Genomic DNA, 15,802 nt, shown 5'->3' with positions numbered 1-15,802 from the left:
GCTGTAGTAATTTTATGTATTGCAGTGTACAGCTGCAGCAGAATAAAATTCATGATGTCCATGCGTGACAATAAACCTGATTCGGATATTCTTTTTTCTTCTTTATTGATATACAGCACAGAGCAGGCCCTTCTGGCCCTTCAAGCCACGCGGCCCAGCAACCCCCGATTTAACCCTCGCCTAAACCGGGACAGTTTACAATGACCAACTAAACTACCAGCCAATATGTCTTTGGACTGTGGGAAGAAACTAGAACACCAAGTGGAAACCCATGTGGTCACGGAGAAAATTTACAAACTGCTTACAGGCAGTGATGGGAGTTGAACCCGGGTCACTGGTACTGTAAAGCATTATGCTAACCACTACACTACCGTGTGATGGGAATTGAACCCGGGTCACTGGTACTGTAAAGCATTATGCTAACCACTACACTACCATATCATGGGTCCCTATTGTGGACTGAGAGTGGGAAGGGCCAGGGAGAAAGAAATCATGGTTGGGAAAAGGGGAAGGGAGAGGGGAGGGAGGGAGCACCAGAGAGACATTCTGTAATGAGCAATAAACCAATTGTTTGGAATCAAATGACCTTGCCTGGTGTCTCAGGGCTGGGTGTGTCTACACCTGCGCCACCCCTACCACTCCTTCTCTGCCACCTGCCCCACACCCCTCCCATGGCACTCCACCCGCCCCAATCCCAACATCCTTTGTTCCCGCAAGATTTACAAACTCTCTCTCTGCTCCACATTGACAAATACAGTACTGTCCTAGGCACCCTAACTATATACATGTGCCTAAGTTTTTTTGCACAGTACTGTATACCATTCCACATTCAGTCAATTAAGTATAGAGCCTAGACCATTTATGATTACTCTAGATCTCACTGGTTTAGAATCATTATTATTAAAGGTACCTAACCAGTAGCTTTGTAATTAAACATCTTTTTTAAAGAATATCTTGCTAATCACAAAATAGTCTAAAGTCAATATTATTATTTCCTGTTCCTGACATTGACAAAGTGCCAAACGTCTCAGCCAACAACCCAGTCACCCCTCTGCCCTCACCCATGCACTTGGCACGAAACAAACAGCGCCTGTTGTCTGACCGTCTGCAACAATAAGTGCATCTATGTTCCAAAAAAAATTAGTTTTGCGGATGAACGGGAGACAAGCTGAAAACAGAAAAAATAACAGCTGAACAAAACACGAATCACATGCTCAAGGCAAAATGAGTCAGCACACAGACTTCTGCAATGCGTTCGGTGTGTTTTACCTGCCAGAGCTTCAGACACATCGGCATGCCCAGTTTAGCATCTTTTGGTGGATTTAGGATCCAGACTGGCGTCTTGTTAGGTAGATCTACAATCTTAACCTGTATTTTAAGAAGGGAGTTAAATATAATAATGACAATTAATTTAATGGCACACCAGTCTTACAGGCTGTAGCCTACACAAAAAGCCACTGGCAGCAATATGGCAATAACTAGAAAACACCAAGCTGTCATCTATATTTTTAGAAAGATGGTACGTAGTATAAAAGCAATTAATATAATAGTATGCCAGGCCTACAGGCTCTAACTTACACAGAAAGCCATCGGCAACGATCTGGCAATACTTAGAAAACACAGTTTTCTCATAGGGAAGTAAAACTCTATTGTCACTACTTGAGATATGGATTATCCCCACTGTGTCTCAATCAATACCATCATTGTGTTTTTGAATATAAACAAACTGCTTTACTCTAGTGCAAACAGGATATCGGACAACAATTATTTTTATTTCAGAAACATTATCTGACAAAAGTGATACATTTATTACAATATAATCATATAACAATTACAGCACAAAAACAGGCCATCTCAGCCCTTCTAGTCCGTGCTGAACTCTTACTCTCACCTAGTCCCACCAACCTACACTCAGCCCATAACCCTCTATTCCTTTCCTGTCCATATAGATATCCAATTTAACTTTAAACGACAACATCGAACCTGCCTCAACCACTTCTGCTGGAAGCTCGTTCCACACAGCTACCACTCTCTGAGTAAAGAAGTTCCCCCTCATGTTACCCCTATAGTTTGGCATTTACAGAGTACAAATCTAAAGAGTTTATCTCAGATACAGGACAGTGCAAAAGTCTATATATATGCAGCTAGAGTGTCTAAGACTTTTACACAGTACTGAAGTAATTAATTTTATGTATTGCATTTTACTGCTGCCACAAAAAAAAACAAATTTCATGACCTAAGTGAGTGATGACAAACCTGATTCTATAATGTCTCTCTATCGTGGACTGAAAGTGGGAAGGAGACAGGGATTGTTGGTGCCAGACAGGGTGGTTTGTGTATCTCAGAAACTGTTGATATCCTGGACATACAGTCTCTGGACTTTACAGAGAATGGTTTGAAAAACAAAAAAAAACATACAGTGAGTGGCAATTCTGTGGGGGAAAATGCCTTGTTAATAAGAGAGGTCAGAGGAAAATGGCAGGAGTGGTTCAAGCTGACAGGAAAGTGACAGTAACTCAAACAACCACACTTTACAACAGTGGTGTGCAGAACATCATCTCTGAATGCACAACATATGGCACCTAGAAATACAGGAGTACGTTAAGTACAGAGGCACTTAAAGTGATCATTGAGTTTATAATCACTTGTACAGGCTCAATGCACAATGTTGCAATGAAATGATGTGGGTGTGCCAGGAGCTGGCGTAGGTGCAGACACACTCAGCCCTGAGACACCAGGCAAGGTCATTTGATCCCAAACAATTGGTTTATTGATCATTACAGAATGTCTCTCTGGTGCTCCCCACTCCCTTCCTTCTCCCTTCCCCTTTTCCCAACCATGATTCCACTCCCCTTGCCCCCTTCCAGTCCACGATAGAGACACATATCAGAATCAGGTTTATCATCACTCACATTTGTCATGAAATTTGTTTTTCTTGTGGCAGCAGTACAGTGCAATACATAAAAATACGATAGTACTGTACAAATGTCTTAGGCATCTTAGCTATATATATGCTTAAGACTTGGGGTCCAAGTCCATAGGACACTCAAGGCTGCTGCGCAGATTGACTCTGTGGTTAAGAAGACAGACGGCGCATTGGCCCTCATCAGTCATGGGACTGAGTTTAAGAGCTGAGAGGCAATGTTGCAGCTACATAGGACCCTGGTCAGACCCCACTTGGAGTACTGTGCTCAGTTCTGGTTGCCTCACTACAGGAAGGGTGTGGAAACCATAGAAAGGGTACAGAGGAGATTTACAAGAATGTTGCCTGGATTGGGGACCATGCCTTATGAGAATAGGTTGACTGAACTTGGCCTTTTCTCCTGGGAGTGACGGAGGACGAGAGGTGACCTGATAGAGGTATATAAGGTGATGAGAGGCATTGGTCGTGTGGATAGACAGAGGCTTTTTCTCAAGGCTGAAATGGTTAGCACGAGAAGGCACAACTTTAAGGTGCTTGGAAGTAGGTGCAGAGGAGACGTCAAGGGTAAGTTTTTTAACCATATAACCATATAACAATTACAGCACAGAAACAGGCCATCTCGGCCCTTCTAGTCCGTGCCAAACTACGCACAGAGTGGTGAGTGCGTGGAATTGGCTGCCGGCGACGGTGGTGGAGGCGGATACAATAGGGTCTTTTAAGAAACTCCTGGATAGGTACATGGAGCTTAGAAAAATAGAGGGTTATGGGTAACATACATCAAAGTTGCTGGTGAACGCAGCAGGCCAAGCAGCATCTATAGGAAGAGGCGCAGTCGACGTTTCAGGCCGAGACCCTTCGTCAGGTTATGGGTAACCCTAGGTAATTTCTAAGGTAAGGACATGTTCGGCACAGATTTGTGGGACGAAGGACATGTATTGTGCTGTAGGTTTTCTATGTTTCTAAAAACAAAGCCATTGACTACATACAGAGAATGGAATCGAGACAACATGAGAAAATTAATATTTGAACAAAATTTTCAGGGGAATTTGCATAAATAGAACCTGAGTATGGATTGACTACAGGAGAGGATGTTTCCTATGGTGGTGGAATCTAGGACCAGAGGTCACAGCCACAAAATATCGGGCTGTCCCTTTAGAACAGAGATGAGGAGGAATTTTTTTGTTCGAGAGGACTAGAATATAAAAGCAAGAGTGTAATGTTGAGGCTTTATAAGGCACTGGCGAGGTCTCACTTGGAGTTTTGTTAGCAAATTTGGGGCCCTTATCTAAGAAATTATGTGCTGACATTGGAGAGGGTTCAAAGGAGGTTCACAAAAATGATTTCAGGATTGAAAAGCTTGTCATTTGAGGAGTATTTAATGGTGCTGGGCCCCTACTCACTGAAATTTAAAAGAATAAGGGGAATCTCATTGAACCCTATCAAATGCTGAAAGGCCTCGATAGAGCAGATGTGGAGTAGATGTTTCCTATAGTGGGGGAGTCTAGGACCGGGGACAGAGACTCAGAATAGAGGGACGTTCATTTAGAACAGAGGTGAGGAGGTATTCCTTTAGCCAAAAGGTGGTGAATCTGTGGAATTCTTTGCCGTGGGTGACTATGGAGGCTAAGTCATTGGGTATATTTAGGGCAGAGTTTGATAGATTCTTGATTGGTCAGGGCATGGAGAGATACAGGGAGAAGGCAGGAGACTGGGGCTAAGAGAGAAATGAATCAAACATGATGAAATGGCAGAGCAAACTAGATGGACCAAACGGCCTAATTCTGCTGCTATACCTTATGGTCTTATGGTGAGTTCGTTGCCACAGGCGGCTGTGGAAGCCAGGTCATTGGGCTTATTCAAGGTGGACGTTGATAGGTTCTTGATTAGTCAGAGTGTGAAAGGTTACAGGAAGAATGGGGTTGAGAGGGAAAATGGATCAATCATGATGAAACGGTGGAGCAGACTGATGAGCCGAATGGCCTAACTCTACTCCGATGTCTTATGGATACTGCACCTCTGTATAATAGGACCCTCAGATCTATCGAGTTACCTCTGACAAATCCTTGCCAGGCAAAGCTAAGAGGTAGCTGCCAACACCTCTATCCAATAGTGAACACTGGCAGTATCCATAGCTATCCAGAGGAATGGAATCCACGACCGTTTTACGCCCTTCAGTTAGATCCCACATGCAGACAGTCGAATCACGACCTTGGCTGGAAGAAAATATGGAACCTATCAACACAAAGCAGGATGCTGAACACATTTCTTCAATAAATGAACAATAATCTGCCGTTCAAACAAAGCTTTAGTTGCACTGATTTTAAAATTAGCATTCAACCCATGACTTATTATTTCAAAGTTCAAAGTACATTTATTATCAAAGTAAGTATACATTAAAAACCTTCAGATTCGACTCCTTAGAGGCAGCCACAAAACAAAGAAACTCCAAAAAAAATTTCTTAAAGATCATCAACCAAACGGTCCTGTCCATAGACCCCTAGTTCAACACAGAACAGAACCAGCCCATCCCTCGCCTTGGGCCCCAATCTGGTCCGGCTACTAAATCACCCAAACATCGGGTTCAGTCACTCTGATATGCTCTGGGGCCTGGACCCCATCGCCTCGATTTAGCCTGTACCTGACCGTTCCAATTCAGCCTGGCAATTAAATCGTCCAAACATCAGATTCAGTTCTCATAGAGGGATCAGAAGTGGAGAAAGTCAGCAGTTTCAAGTTTCTGGGTATCAATATCTCGGAGAAACTAACCTGGACCCAACATATCGATGCAGCTAGAAAGAAGACAAAACAATAGCTATATTTCATTAGGAGTTTGAGGAGATTTGGTATGTTACCAAAAATACTGGCAAATTTCTACAGATGTATCGTGGAGAACGTTCTAACTGGCTGCATCACTATCTGGTATGGGGGGAGGGCTTGTATGGGGGAGTACAGGGTGAAAGGGACAGCTTCTTCCCCTCTACCATTTAATTTCTAAATGGACGTTGAACCCGTGAACACTACATCACTACTTTTTTTATTTCCTATTCTTTGCACTACTTATTTAACTATTTAATATGCATATAAATGTAGTGTATATGGATTTCAGCAAGGCATTTGACAAGGTACTCCATTGTAAGGCTTATTGAGAAAGTAAGCAGGCATGGGATCCAAGGGGACATTGCTTTGTGGATCCAGAACTGGCTTGCCCACAGAAGGCAAAGAGTGGTTGTAGACGGGTCATATTCTGTATGGAGGTCAGTGACCAGTGGTGTGCCTCAGGGATCTGTTCTGGGACCCCTTCTCTTTGTGATTTTTATAAATGACCTGGATGAGGAAGTGGAGGGATGGGTTAGTAAATTTGCTGATGACACAAAGGTTGAGGGTGTTGTGGATAGTGTGGAGGGCTGTCAGAGGTTACAGCAGGATATTGATAGGATGCAAAACTATGCTGAGAAGTGGCAGATGGAGTTCAACCCAGGTAAGTGTGAAGTGGTTCATTTTGGTAGGTTAAATATGATGGTAGAATATAGTATTAATGGTAAGACTCTTGGCAGTGTGGAGGATCAGAGGGATCTTGGTGTCCAAGTCCATAAGGCACTCAAAGCAGCTACGCAGGTTGACTCTGGTTAAGGCGGCATACGGTGTATTGGCCTTCATCAATTGTGGGATTGAGTTTAGGAGCCAAGAGGTAATGTTGCAGCTATATAGGATCCTGGTCAGACCCCACTTGGAGTACTGTGCTCAGTTCTGGTTGCCTCACTACAGGAAGGATGTGGAAACCGCAGAAAGGGTGCAGAGGAGAATCACAAGGATATTGCATTGATTGGGGAGCATGCCTTATGAGAATAGGTTGAGTGAATTCAGCCTTTTTTCCTTGGAGTGATGGAGGATGAGAGGTGACCTGATAGAGGTGTACAAGATGATGAGAGGCATTGATCGTGTGAATAGTCAGAGGCTTTTTCCCAGGGCTGAAATGGCTAGCACAAGAGGGCACAGTTTTAAGGTGCTTGGAAGTAGGTACAGAGGAGATGTCAGGGGTAAGTTTTTTATGCAGACAGTGGAGAGTGCGTGGAATGGGCTGCCAGTGATGGTGGTTGAGGTGGACACGATAGGGTCTTTTAAGAGACTCCTGGACAGGTACATGGAGCTCAGAAAAATAGAGGGCTACGGGAAACCCTAGGTAATTTCTAAGGTAAGAACATGTTTGGCACAGCTTTGTGGGCCTAAGGGCCCGTATTGTGCTGTAGGTTTTCTGTGTTTCTATGTTTCTATTATATACTTACTGTAAGTTCTCTATTATTATGTATTGCATTGTACTGCTGTTGCAAAGTTAACCGATTTCACAACATATGCCAGAGATATTAAACCTGATTCTAATTTGGTACATTCTGGCACCTGGGCCCTACCACCTCGATTAGGAAATTTCTTTTTTCTTTTTAACAAATCCGGATCATTGTTCAAGTCACACTTCTGATTTTCTCCCAAAGCAGATCCCATCTGTGTACAAATTCATGGCTTCTGGAACCAATTTATGTGTGACCCTCTATCTTAGTCAATTGTGTTATATACATCAGCGACTACTCAGTCAATGCAATCAAGTCTAGAGGGTCAAGGATCAGTTTTCTTCACCATATACATTTACATGTATAGGAATTTGCTGTGGCATGTTGTCAGGGTGCAACGTGCACAAAAAAAGCAACATTCAGCAGCTATAAAGATTGTGTGGGATTCCTCTGGGTTCTCTGGTTCCTGCCCCCAGTCCCAAGACATATCAGTTGGTAGTGAAACCCCAGCTTCCTTGGGCTGCATGAGTCTAGGGAATACACACTCAGGTCCCGCCAAATCCGTAAGATTGGGACGACTCTCCCACCCAGACTCCAGCTTGAGTGAATTCTGTGTAATTTGCTACCCTGTTATAACTCACTGCCAAGAAATAACAGGCAGCACAGTGCATATGATTATAGGAGTTATATTTATGATGATGATGACGATGACGTCGACTCAGAACTGAGGGGCCAGCGTCGGGCATTTTCATGCCTTACAAGGCGCAGTTCGAAAGGCTGCGTGGGACGTCACTCCTCACACAGACATTTCACAGTATTATTTTACCAGGCTGAGTTGCGAGCTCGACATCAACCTGGCGCGGATGGAGAGCACGCACGGGTGCGGTCTGTCGCTGGATCGAACTCAGGAACTTCCGTTCTCGAGCCAGGCACTGATCTCACTGCGCCGCCAGCCGACCATGAAAGTTAACTTAACTAAAGGGTGAGTAAAGAAAGTAGAAAAAAACAAAAAAAAGCCCATTATAATTAAACAGTCAAATGTGCATAGGTTGGAGCTCAACTCTTCCAAAAGTCATATTCATCTGATCCTCAGTAGACTCCTGCCCCTTGCTCCATCGAGTCACGGTCCCCACCAGGTCGAATCCTATGACCGGTTCTCTTCAGTATCTTCTGTCTTCATCTCCAGCCGAACAAAAGACCCCATTCACATGAGTGTCAGGCACACAAAAAAAACCCTCCCCTGATTGGACGGCTCGCATTCCAAAGCACCCGTTATCTCTAACCATAACCCAAACACTGCTTCTACAGAAAGACCATTACGTTAGCACTGAAACCTTTACCAGGGCGTTACAGTAGGTTCATTGGTCATTGTATTTTGCCCTGGAATTAGGTTAGGATTAAATTAAGAGATTGCTGAGCAACCCCAATGTCTGCAGAAGAACTGTTGCATATTCTCCAAGATGACTGAAACACCTACAAACTGATTTTCTTATAAAACAGCACGACATTGTACCTAAGGGAACTAATGCAGTTTTAAAGGCAAAGGGGGGGGTCACACCAAATAAAGCACAAATTTCGAAGTACATTTATTATCAAACTATTATACTTAGAGCTAAAAGTAAGATACAAGCTGAAATAGGTAAAGAACAATGTGGTTTTGTGAAAGACAACGGTACAAGAAATGCAATATTAATGTTAAGGATACTATCAGAATGAGCTATTCAAATGCAAAAAGATTTGTTTGTTTGTTTTATCGACTACACAAAAGCATTTGATAAAGTGAAGCACAATAAGGTACTTGAAATATTACAGAAAACTCTAGATCTAGATTCGAAAGACCTCCGCCTAATCAGAAATCTGTACTGGGAACAAACTGCCGCTGAAAGAAAAGATGGAGAAGTGAGTCAGTTTACGAAAATCAAGAGAGGCATTAGACAAGGGTGTGTTTTCTCCCCTGATTTATTTAATGTGTATAGTGAAACAATATTACAAAAAATAAGAGACATCTTGGGAATCAATGTTGGCGGTGAAAACATCAATAATTTCAGATATGCAGATGACACTGTGTTAATTGTAAGTACGGAGGAAGAACTACAAAACTTAATTGATATAATTGTTGAAAAAAGTGCAAAAATGGGTCTATCAATTGCAAAAAGACAGAATGTATGGTGTATCCAAAGAGAAGGAGAATCCTATCTGCAGGCTGAGAATAAACGGGGAAGACATAAAACAAGTACAGAACTTATGCTACTTAGGAAGCTGGGTGACATCAGATGGCAGGTGCGACATGGACATCAAAGGAAGAATAGGGATGGCAAAAGACACCTTTACGAGAATGAAGAGTATACTGACCAACACTAAACTAGGCATGACAACCCACCTCAGAGTACTGAAATGTTACATTTACCCAGTTATGTTATATGGCTCAGAATGTTGGACAATATCTAGTAACATGAGGAAAAGAATTGTAGTAGCAGAGATGTGGTTTTTGAGAAAGATGCAAAGAATATCATGGACAAAACGAGTATCTAACGAGGATGTCACGAACAGAGCAAACGCAAAAAGAGAAATAATGTATGAGGTTATGAAAAGGCAACATAACTTCATTGAACATGTGATTAGGAAAGAGGAGTTAGAATGCATGGTAATTATGGGAAAGATTGAAGGGAAGAAAGCAAGAGGAAGGCAAAGACAAATGATGATGGAGGCAGCAGCCAGAGAACTGGAAATGAATACCAATGAATTGATCCACTTGACCCAAAACAGGAGTGTGTGGGCCATGGCAGTCAAAGCTCAAACTGGGCATGGCACCTGATGATGATGATACATTATACAACCTTAAGATTCGTCTCCTTACAGGTGCCACAAAACAAAGAACCCAACAGAAGACGTTTTTAAAAAAAGACCACAAAACACCTAATGTGCCGAAAAAAGAACAAATCATGCAAACAATAAAAGCAAGCAAACAACTGAGTCCACAGCAACAAAGCCCGTCATCTCTGAAGCGATCCGGGAGCCCATTACATACAAGACCACAGCCTCAGCTCAGTGCAGAGATGAGTAAACCTTATGGAGCAGTGAGCTGAACTGCGCATCCCTTGCCTCTGGCCCTGAAACCCTGGCCTTTTCCATCATGTCCAGTGCTTAAATCTTCCAAACCCCGGATCATACCTCTCTCTCGGATCCTGGCCCTGCTGCTCACAGTAGTCATACTTTATTGATCCCGAGGGGAATTGGGTTTGATGTGCTCTTGGGCTTGATTTCATTTAGTTTTTTACTGTTTACTGCTCCTTAAAGTAAATTTGTCAATTCATTATTTTTGAAAATATCTTCATATTGCAGATGTGCCTAAGACTTTGACATGCTACTGCAACTACAATGTAAACAGCATTACTAAATGTGGCTCGAAGTTTGTGCAGTGCACTCACTGAGATAGAGGGGATGGGGGTGGGCTAACTAGAATGATTAATCAGATTAACTGCCTTAGGGGGTGGGGGGAAGAAATCTTTTAAATAGTGTGAAGGTTTTGACTAACAATCCTATAGTACTTTCCAGAAGGGAGCTTTTGGAAAGGGAATTGTTAAAAGAAAGGCTAACATAATACACATTGTGCACTGTGCACAATACACATCTATCTTATCAAATGCACACAGGTGCAAATACACTTTCCTGATGCTAAGATACATCCTAGGATGCACTGCAACACATCATCAGTGATCAGGTCATCGGGTGTTCCTCGGACACGCTGGGACACATCATCAGTGATCATCATCTTCATCGGGTGTTCCTCGGACACGCTGGGACACATCATCAGTGATCATCATCTTCATCGGGTGTTCCTCGGACACGCTGGGACACATCATCAGTGATCAGGTCATCGGGTGTTCCTCGGACACGCTGGGACACATCATCAGTGATCATCATCTTCATCGGGTGTTCCTAGGACACGCTGGGACACATCATCAGTGATCAGGTCATCGGGTGTTCCTCGGACACGCTGGGACACATCATCAGTGATCAGGTCATCGGGTGTTCCTAGGACACGCTGGGACACATCATCAGTGATCAGGTCATCGGGTGTTCCTAGGACACGCTGGGACACATCATCAGTGATCATCATCTTCATCCGGTGTTTCGGGTTTTTCAGCATCAGACACTCTTGCCCAGGTGACCCAGCCAGGCTTGTGTCCCAGTAGCATTGCTCCAAGGATCATACCTCTTGATCCATAGCCATCTAGAGGCTCGCTCAGCAGTCCTGATGGCTCTTTTCTTTGCAGCCCCCCCCCATCACCCCACCCCTCCCTGTAATGCCAAGGAGAGAGAAGGTTCTGTACAGCGAGTAGCCAGCAAAACCTCTACACCCACCTCTATATGTTCACATCGTGCTCGTCAACTTTGTCTCTGGCACTGCTCTACCAGCTCCTGGTATGTGGCTTTTTTATGCTCAGACACCACCTCAATCTGCTCTTCCCAAAGCACTGTCAGTTCTACTTTGACCACCTACTTTGAGGTTTCTGACAGAATGACCACGTCAGGCCTCAGTGATAATGATGCAATGAAGTCAGGGAAATTTAATTATAAATATGAGAAAGTCTGCAGGTGCTGGAAATCCAAAGCTACACACAGAAAATGCTGGAGGAACTCAGCAGGTCAGGCAGCATCTACGGAAAAGAATAAATAGTTAACATTTCGGGTCGAGACCCTTCTTCAGGACTGAGAAGGAAGGGGAAAGGTGCCAGAATAAAAAGGTGGGGGAGGGGAAAGAGGATAGCTGGAAGGTGGGTGAGAAAGGTCAAGGAAGAAATCTGACAGGAGAGGAGTATGGACAAGAGGAGAAAGGGAAGGAGAGGGGACCCCGGGGAAGTAAAAGGTAGGTGAGAAGAGGTAAAAGGTCAGAGTGGGGAATTGAGGAAGAGGGAAGGAGGCAAATTTGTTCACCACAAGGAGAAATTGAAATTCATGTCATCAGGTTGGAGCAACTTTAATTGCTTGCCAAGACTTATTTTCAGTTGCTAGTGAGATGCAGTAGCGAGCTAGCCTGCTGGTGATCTGGGCTGAGGCTGTGTTTGGGCTCCAGCTTAGACAAAGGCTATGGGCTTTCTGGGTCAATGGCCGAGGAAATTCACGAGTTAAAAGTGGGCCAAATTCAACTGGTTTACGCCCAGAGAACTGGCGTGGATCTACAGTGCTTGACAGAATCATTTGGAATGAACCAGGACCTAGCAGTTCTATGTGAAACAACCTGCAGAAAATATACCGAGAAAGATACAAATTTGAAACTGAGTGCAAACAGATTGTATCTTCAACTACCTTTATATGTCCTCACTAAATCACTTAAACCAGGGGATCCCAAACTGGGGTCCATGGATCCCTCAGTTAATGGTTGGGGGCCATAGCATTAAAAAAGGTTGGTGGCACCTGGCTTAAACAGAGCAAATATCAGTGGGATGAAAATTTAGTTTCACACAAATAATGTTCTCCAATTCATTGTTACTTATTGAATTATTTAAGAAGTTCCCTTTTAAGTTTGCTTGTGCGATAGGAGGGGGAGAAAGGACTTTGAGGTTCAATGGTTCCATTTAGTATCAAAGAATATACAACCTGAAACTCTTACTTTCCAAAGACATCCATAAAACAGAAAACCCCAAAGAATAAATGATAGAAACATCAAAACCCTGAAAGTCCCCCAACCCCCCACACACTTTAGCAGCAGAGCAACATCAACCATCCCCCCTTCCCTCCTCCCACTCGTTCCAGCAGGAAGTATCAGCACCCACCACCCACCAAGCAAGCAATAGCAAAGCCCCCAAAGAGACTATGGTCTGCAATCCAACAAAAACTACAGTCCATAACCCAGCAATCCAATGTTCTGATGTTTTGTATCATTCATTCTATAGGGTTTCTTGTTTCGTGGATGTCTGTAAAGAGTAAGAATTTCAGGTTGTAAACTGTATACATTCTCTGATATTAAATTAAACCATTTGAAGTATTTGTTAACTCAGTAAGATGAGAAATGAGAACCTCAACTTCAGGTGTCAGGGAGATTTCTAGTTCAATCCTTACTGTTTCTATCCTCTCCCATCAGATTCCACCTTCTCCTGCCCTTTATATCTTCACCAATCAACTACCCAGCTCTTTAATTCACCCCCCTCCCAGTGTCACCTATTACCAACCACCCCGTACTTCCTCCTTCCCTGCCCCCACCTTCTTACTCCGATTTCTCCTCTTCCTTTCCAGTCTCAATGAAGGGTTTTGGCTCGAAACGTCAACTGCTTATTCTTTTCCATAGATGCTGCCTGACTTGCTGAGCTCCTCCACCATTTTGTGTGTTTAATTGATCTTATTTGGGGTAACAATACAGGACAGGCATCCTTGGTACCCCTGACTGGTGCGTTATTCTAAACTAACCTGTCAATTTCCTCTGCATTAAAACATAGTGGTTCTCAGGAATTTCAACAATTGTGCAGACATCTACATTCCTGTATATCCCGCTTCCAAGTAGTGAAATTCTAATGCATACTAACCTGATGAGAGAGTATCTCCATTGCAATGTTTGTATCCATAATACTGAATTTTTATCATGGCTTTCCAGTACTGTATCTGCCCTGTGTGTCTTTAAGTTCCATATGTGTATTAATCCATTAGCTGACCTGTTAATAGAAATAAAAGTAGTTATTTATTTTTACTTATTGAGATACAGCGCAGAATAGGCCCTTTGAGCCATGCTGCCAACTATCCCCTGATTTAATCCTAGCCTAATCACAAAACAAATTACAATAACCAAGTAACCTACCAACTGTACCGTCTTTGGACTGTGGGAGGAAACTGGAGCACCCAGAGGAAACTGACACAGCCATAGAGAGAATGTACATACTCCTCAGAGAGAGGGACAGGAATTGAACCTGTAATGTAAAACCTACTGTGCCATCCCTAATGATTAATACACTACAGGACTGTACACCAGTTTTAGACGGAATTTACTCAATTTGAATATTTAATCCAAAGTTCGTGCAGTTAGCTATTCCCAAAGGCAGAAGCTGATCATCTTCATCATTATGTGCTGTGTTGTATGATGTGGGTGATCATGGTAACCATGATTGCTCTTGGCAAATTTTTCTACATAAGTGGTTTGCCATTGTCTTCTTCTGGGCAGTGTCTTTACAAGACGGGTGACCCCAGACATTATCAATACTCTTCAGAGATTGTCTGCCTGGTGTCAGTGGTCGCATAACCAGGACTTGTGAAATGCACCAACTGCTCACAAGACCATCCACCATCTGCTCCCACAGCTTCACTCGACCTTGATCGGCAGGGGGTAGGAGTTCCTTGTCTGACAGTGACCTTCAGGCTAGCAGACAGGAGGAGCGCCTTACTCCTCCTTTGGTAGAGACCTATCTCCTCCTCGTCACCCAAAAAAGTTGATAGTTGACCCAAAATGTCTGATAATGTGTGCAGATGGACACAGAGTCATGCCAGATGTTTAGCAATGAACTTACGTGCAAACTCATTGAAGAACTACACAGGCAGACTGCCAACATAAGGAGGGAAGGGTTAGATTGATCTTATTTCCTGCCCATTACGCTGCTGGCGTTTAGGGCAACAATGAAGATCCTCCATCTCTGGTGGTGTTCAGGGCTTCCTTCATCATGTCAGTCTCTTCATCTCAGTTTTCTCTACTGTCAGTCATGTAAATTCCGGGTGCAGACATCCTTGAAGCGAAGCTGTGGGCAACCTACTAAACGTGCACCTTCTGCCAGCTGTCCATACAGCAGGTCTGTCAGTATCCGATCAGAGTACTTTCTGGTGTGGAACTGGACATATAGCTAGTCCTCTGTTCTGAATGGCAGTAACATCAGCATTCGCAGAGGGGAAAGAGCCTCTTTACTTCAAACCACTGCAGTCAGTTACTGACGATACATCAACAGCACTGTTGGTTGAGGAGCTCTGAGCCTTGGTCCAGGAAAAGAACAGTATTCTTCCAAACCAGGATGATGCAGGATTTCAGAATCAGAATTAGGTTTACTATCACTCAACTCCACTTGCCCCAGTATTGAAATGTTCCCACAACCAATGGACTCACTTTCAAGAGCACTTCATCTCATGTTCTCAATATTTATTGCTCATTTATTTATATTTGTATTTGCACAATTTATTGTCTACTACACTCTGGTTGATCTTTCATTGATCCTGTTATAGTTACTATTCTACAGACCTGTTGCAAATACCCACAAGAAAATTAATGTGAATATGGTGACATATATGTACTTTGATAGTAAAATTTACTTTGAACTTTGGCATGCTGTGAAATTTGTTGCTTTTGCAGCAGCAGTACAGTGCAATACACTAAAAAAATAAATTACAATAAGAAACATATTTTAAAAGTTAAATTAAATAAGTAGTGCAAAAATAAGTAAAAATAGTGAGGTAGTGTTCATGGATTCATTGTTTGTTCAGAAACCTGATGGTGGATGGAAGAGGCTGTTCCTGAATTGTTGAGTGTGTGTCTTCATGCTCCTGAACTTCTTCTTTGATAATTGTACTAAGAAGAAGGCATGTCCCAGGTGACAGAGGTCCAAAATGATGGATGCTGGCTTTT

The 15,802-nt window shown here is 43.1% G+C and overlaps 1 protein-coding gene across 4 annotated transcripts in view; it reads right to left on the bottom strand.

The window, feature by feature from the left end:
- gnb1l (guanine nucleotide binding protein (G protein), beta polypeptide 1-like) overlaps positions 1–15,802 on the bottom strand; it is an 82,658-nt gene that overhangs the window by 27,107 nt on the left and 39,749 nt on the right. For all 4 annotated transcript variants that reach the window (XM_063073223.1, XM_063073225.1, XM_063073226.1 and 1 more), the window contains 3 exons: positions 13,731–13,856; positions 4,974–5,136; positions 1,270–1,368 (listed from right to left, as the gene is read on the bottom strand). In XM_063073223.1, the coding sequence (XP_062929293.1) occupies positions 1,270–1,368; positions 4,974–5,136; positions 13,731–13,856 (388 nt within the window). The remainder of the gene's footprint in view (positions 1–1,269; positions 1,369–4,973; positions 5,137–13,730; positions 13,857–15,802) is intronic.

The sequence above is a fragment of the Mobula hypostoma genome, chromosome 21 (assembly GCF_963921235.1).
Source record: "Mobula hypostoma chromosome 21, sMobHyp1.1, whole genome shotgun sequence".
Taxonomy (NCBI): domain Eukaryota; kingdom Metazoa; phylum Chordata; class Chondrichthyes; order Myliobatiformes; family Myliobatidae; genus Mobula; species Mobula hypostoma.
The sequence above is the reverse complement of the archived record's forward strand: the minus strand, read 5'-3'. Positions and strand labels throughout refer to the sequence as shown.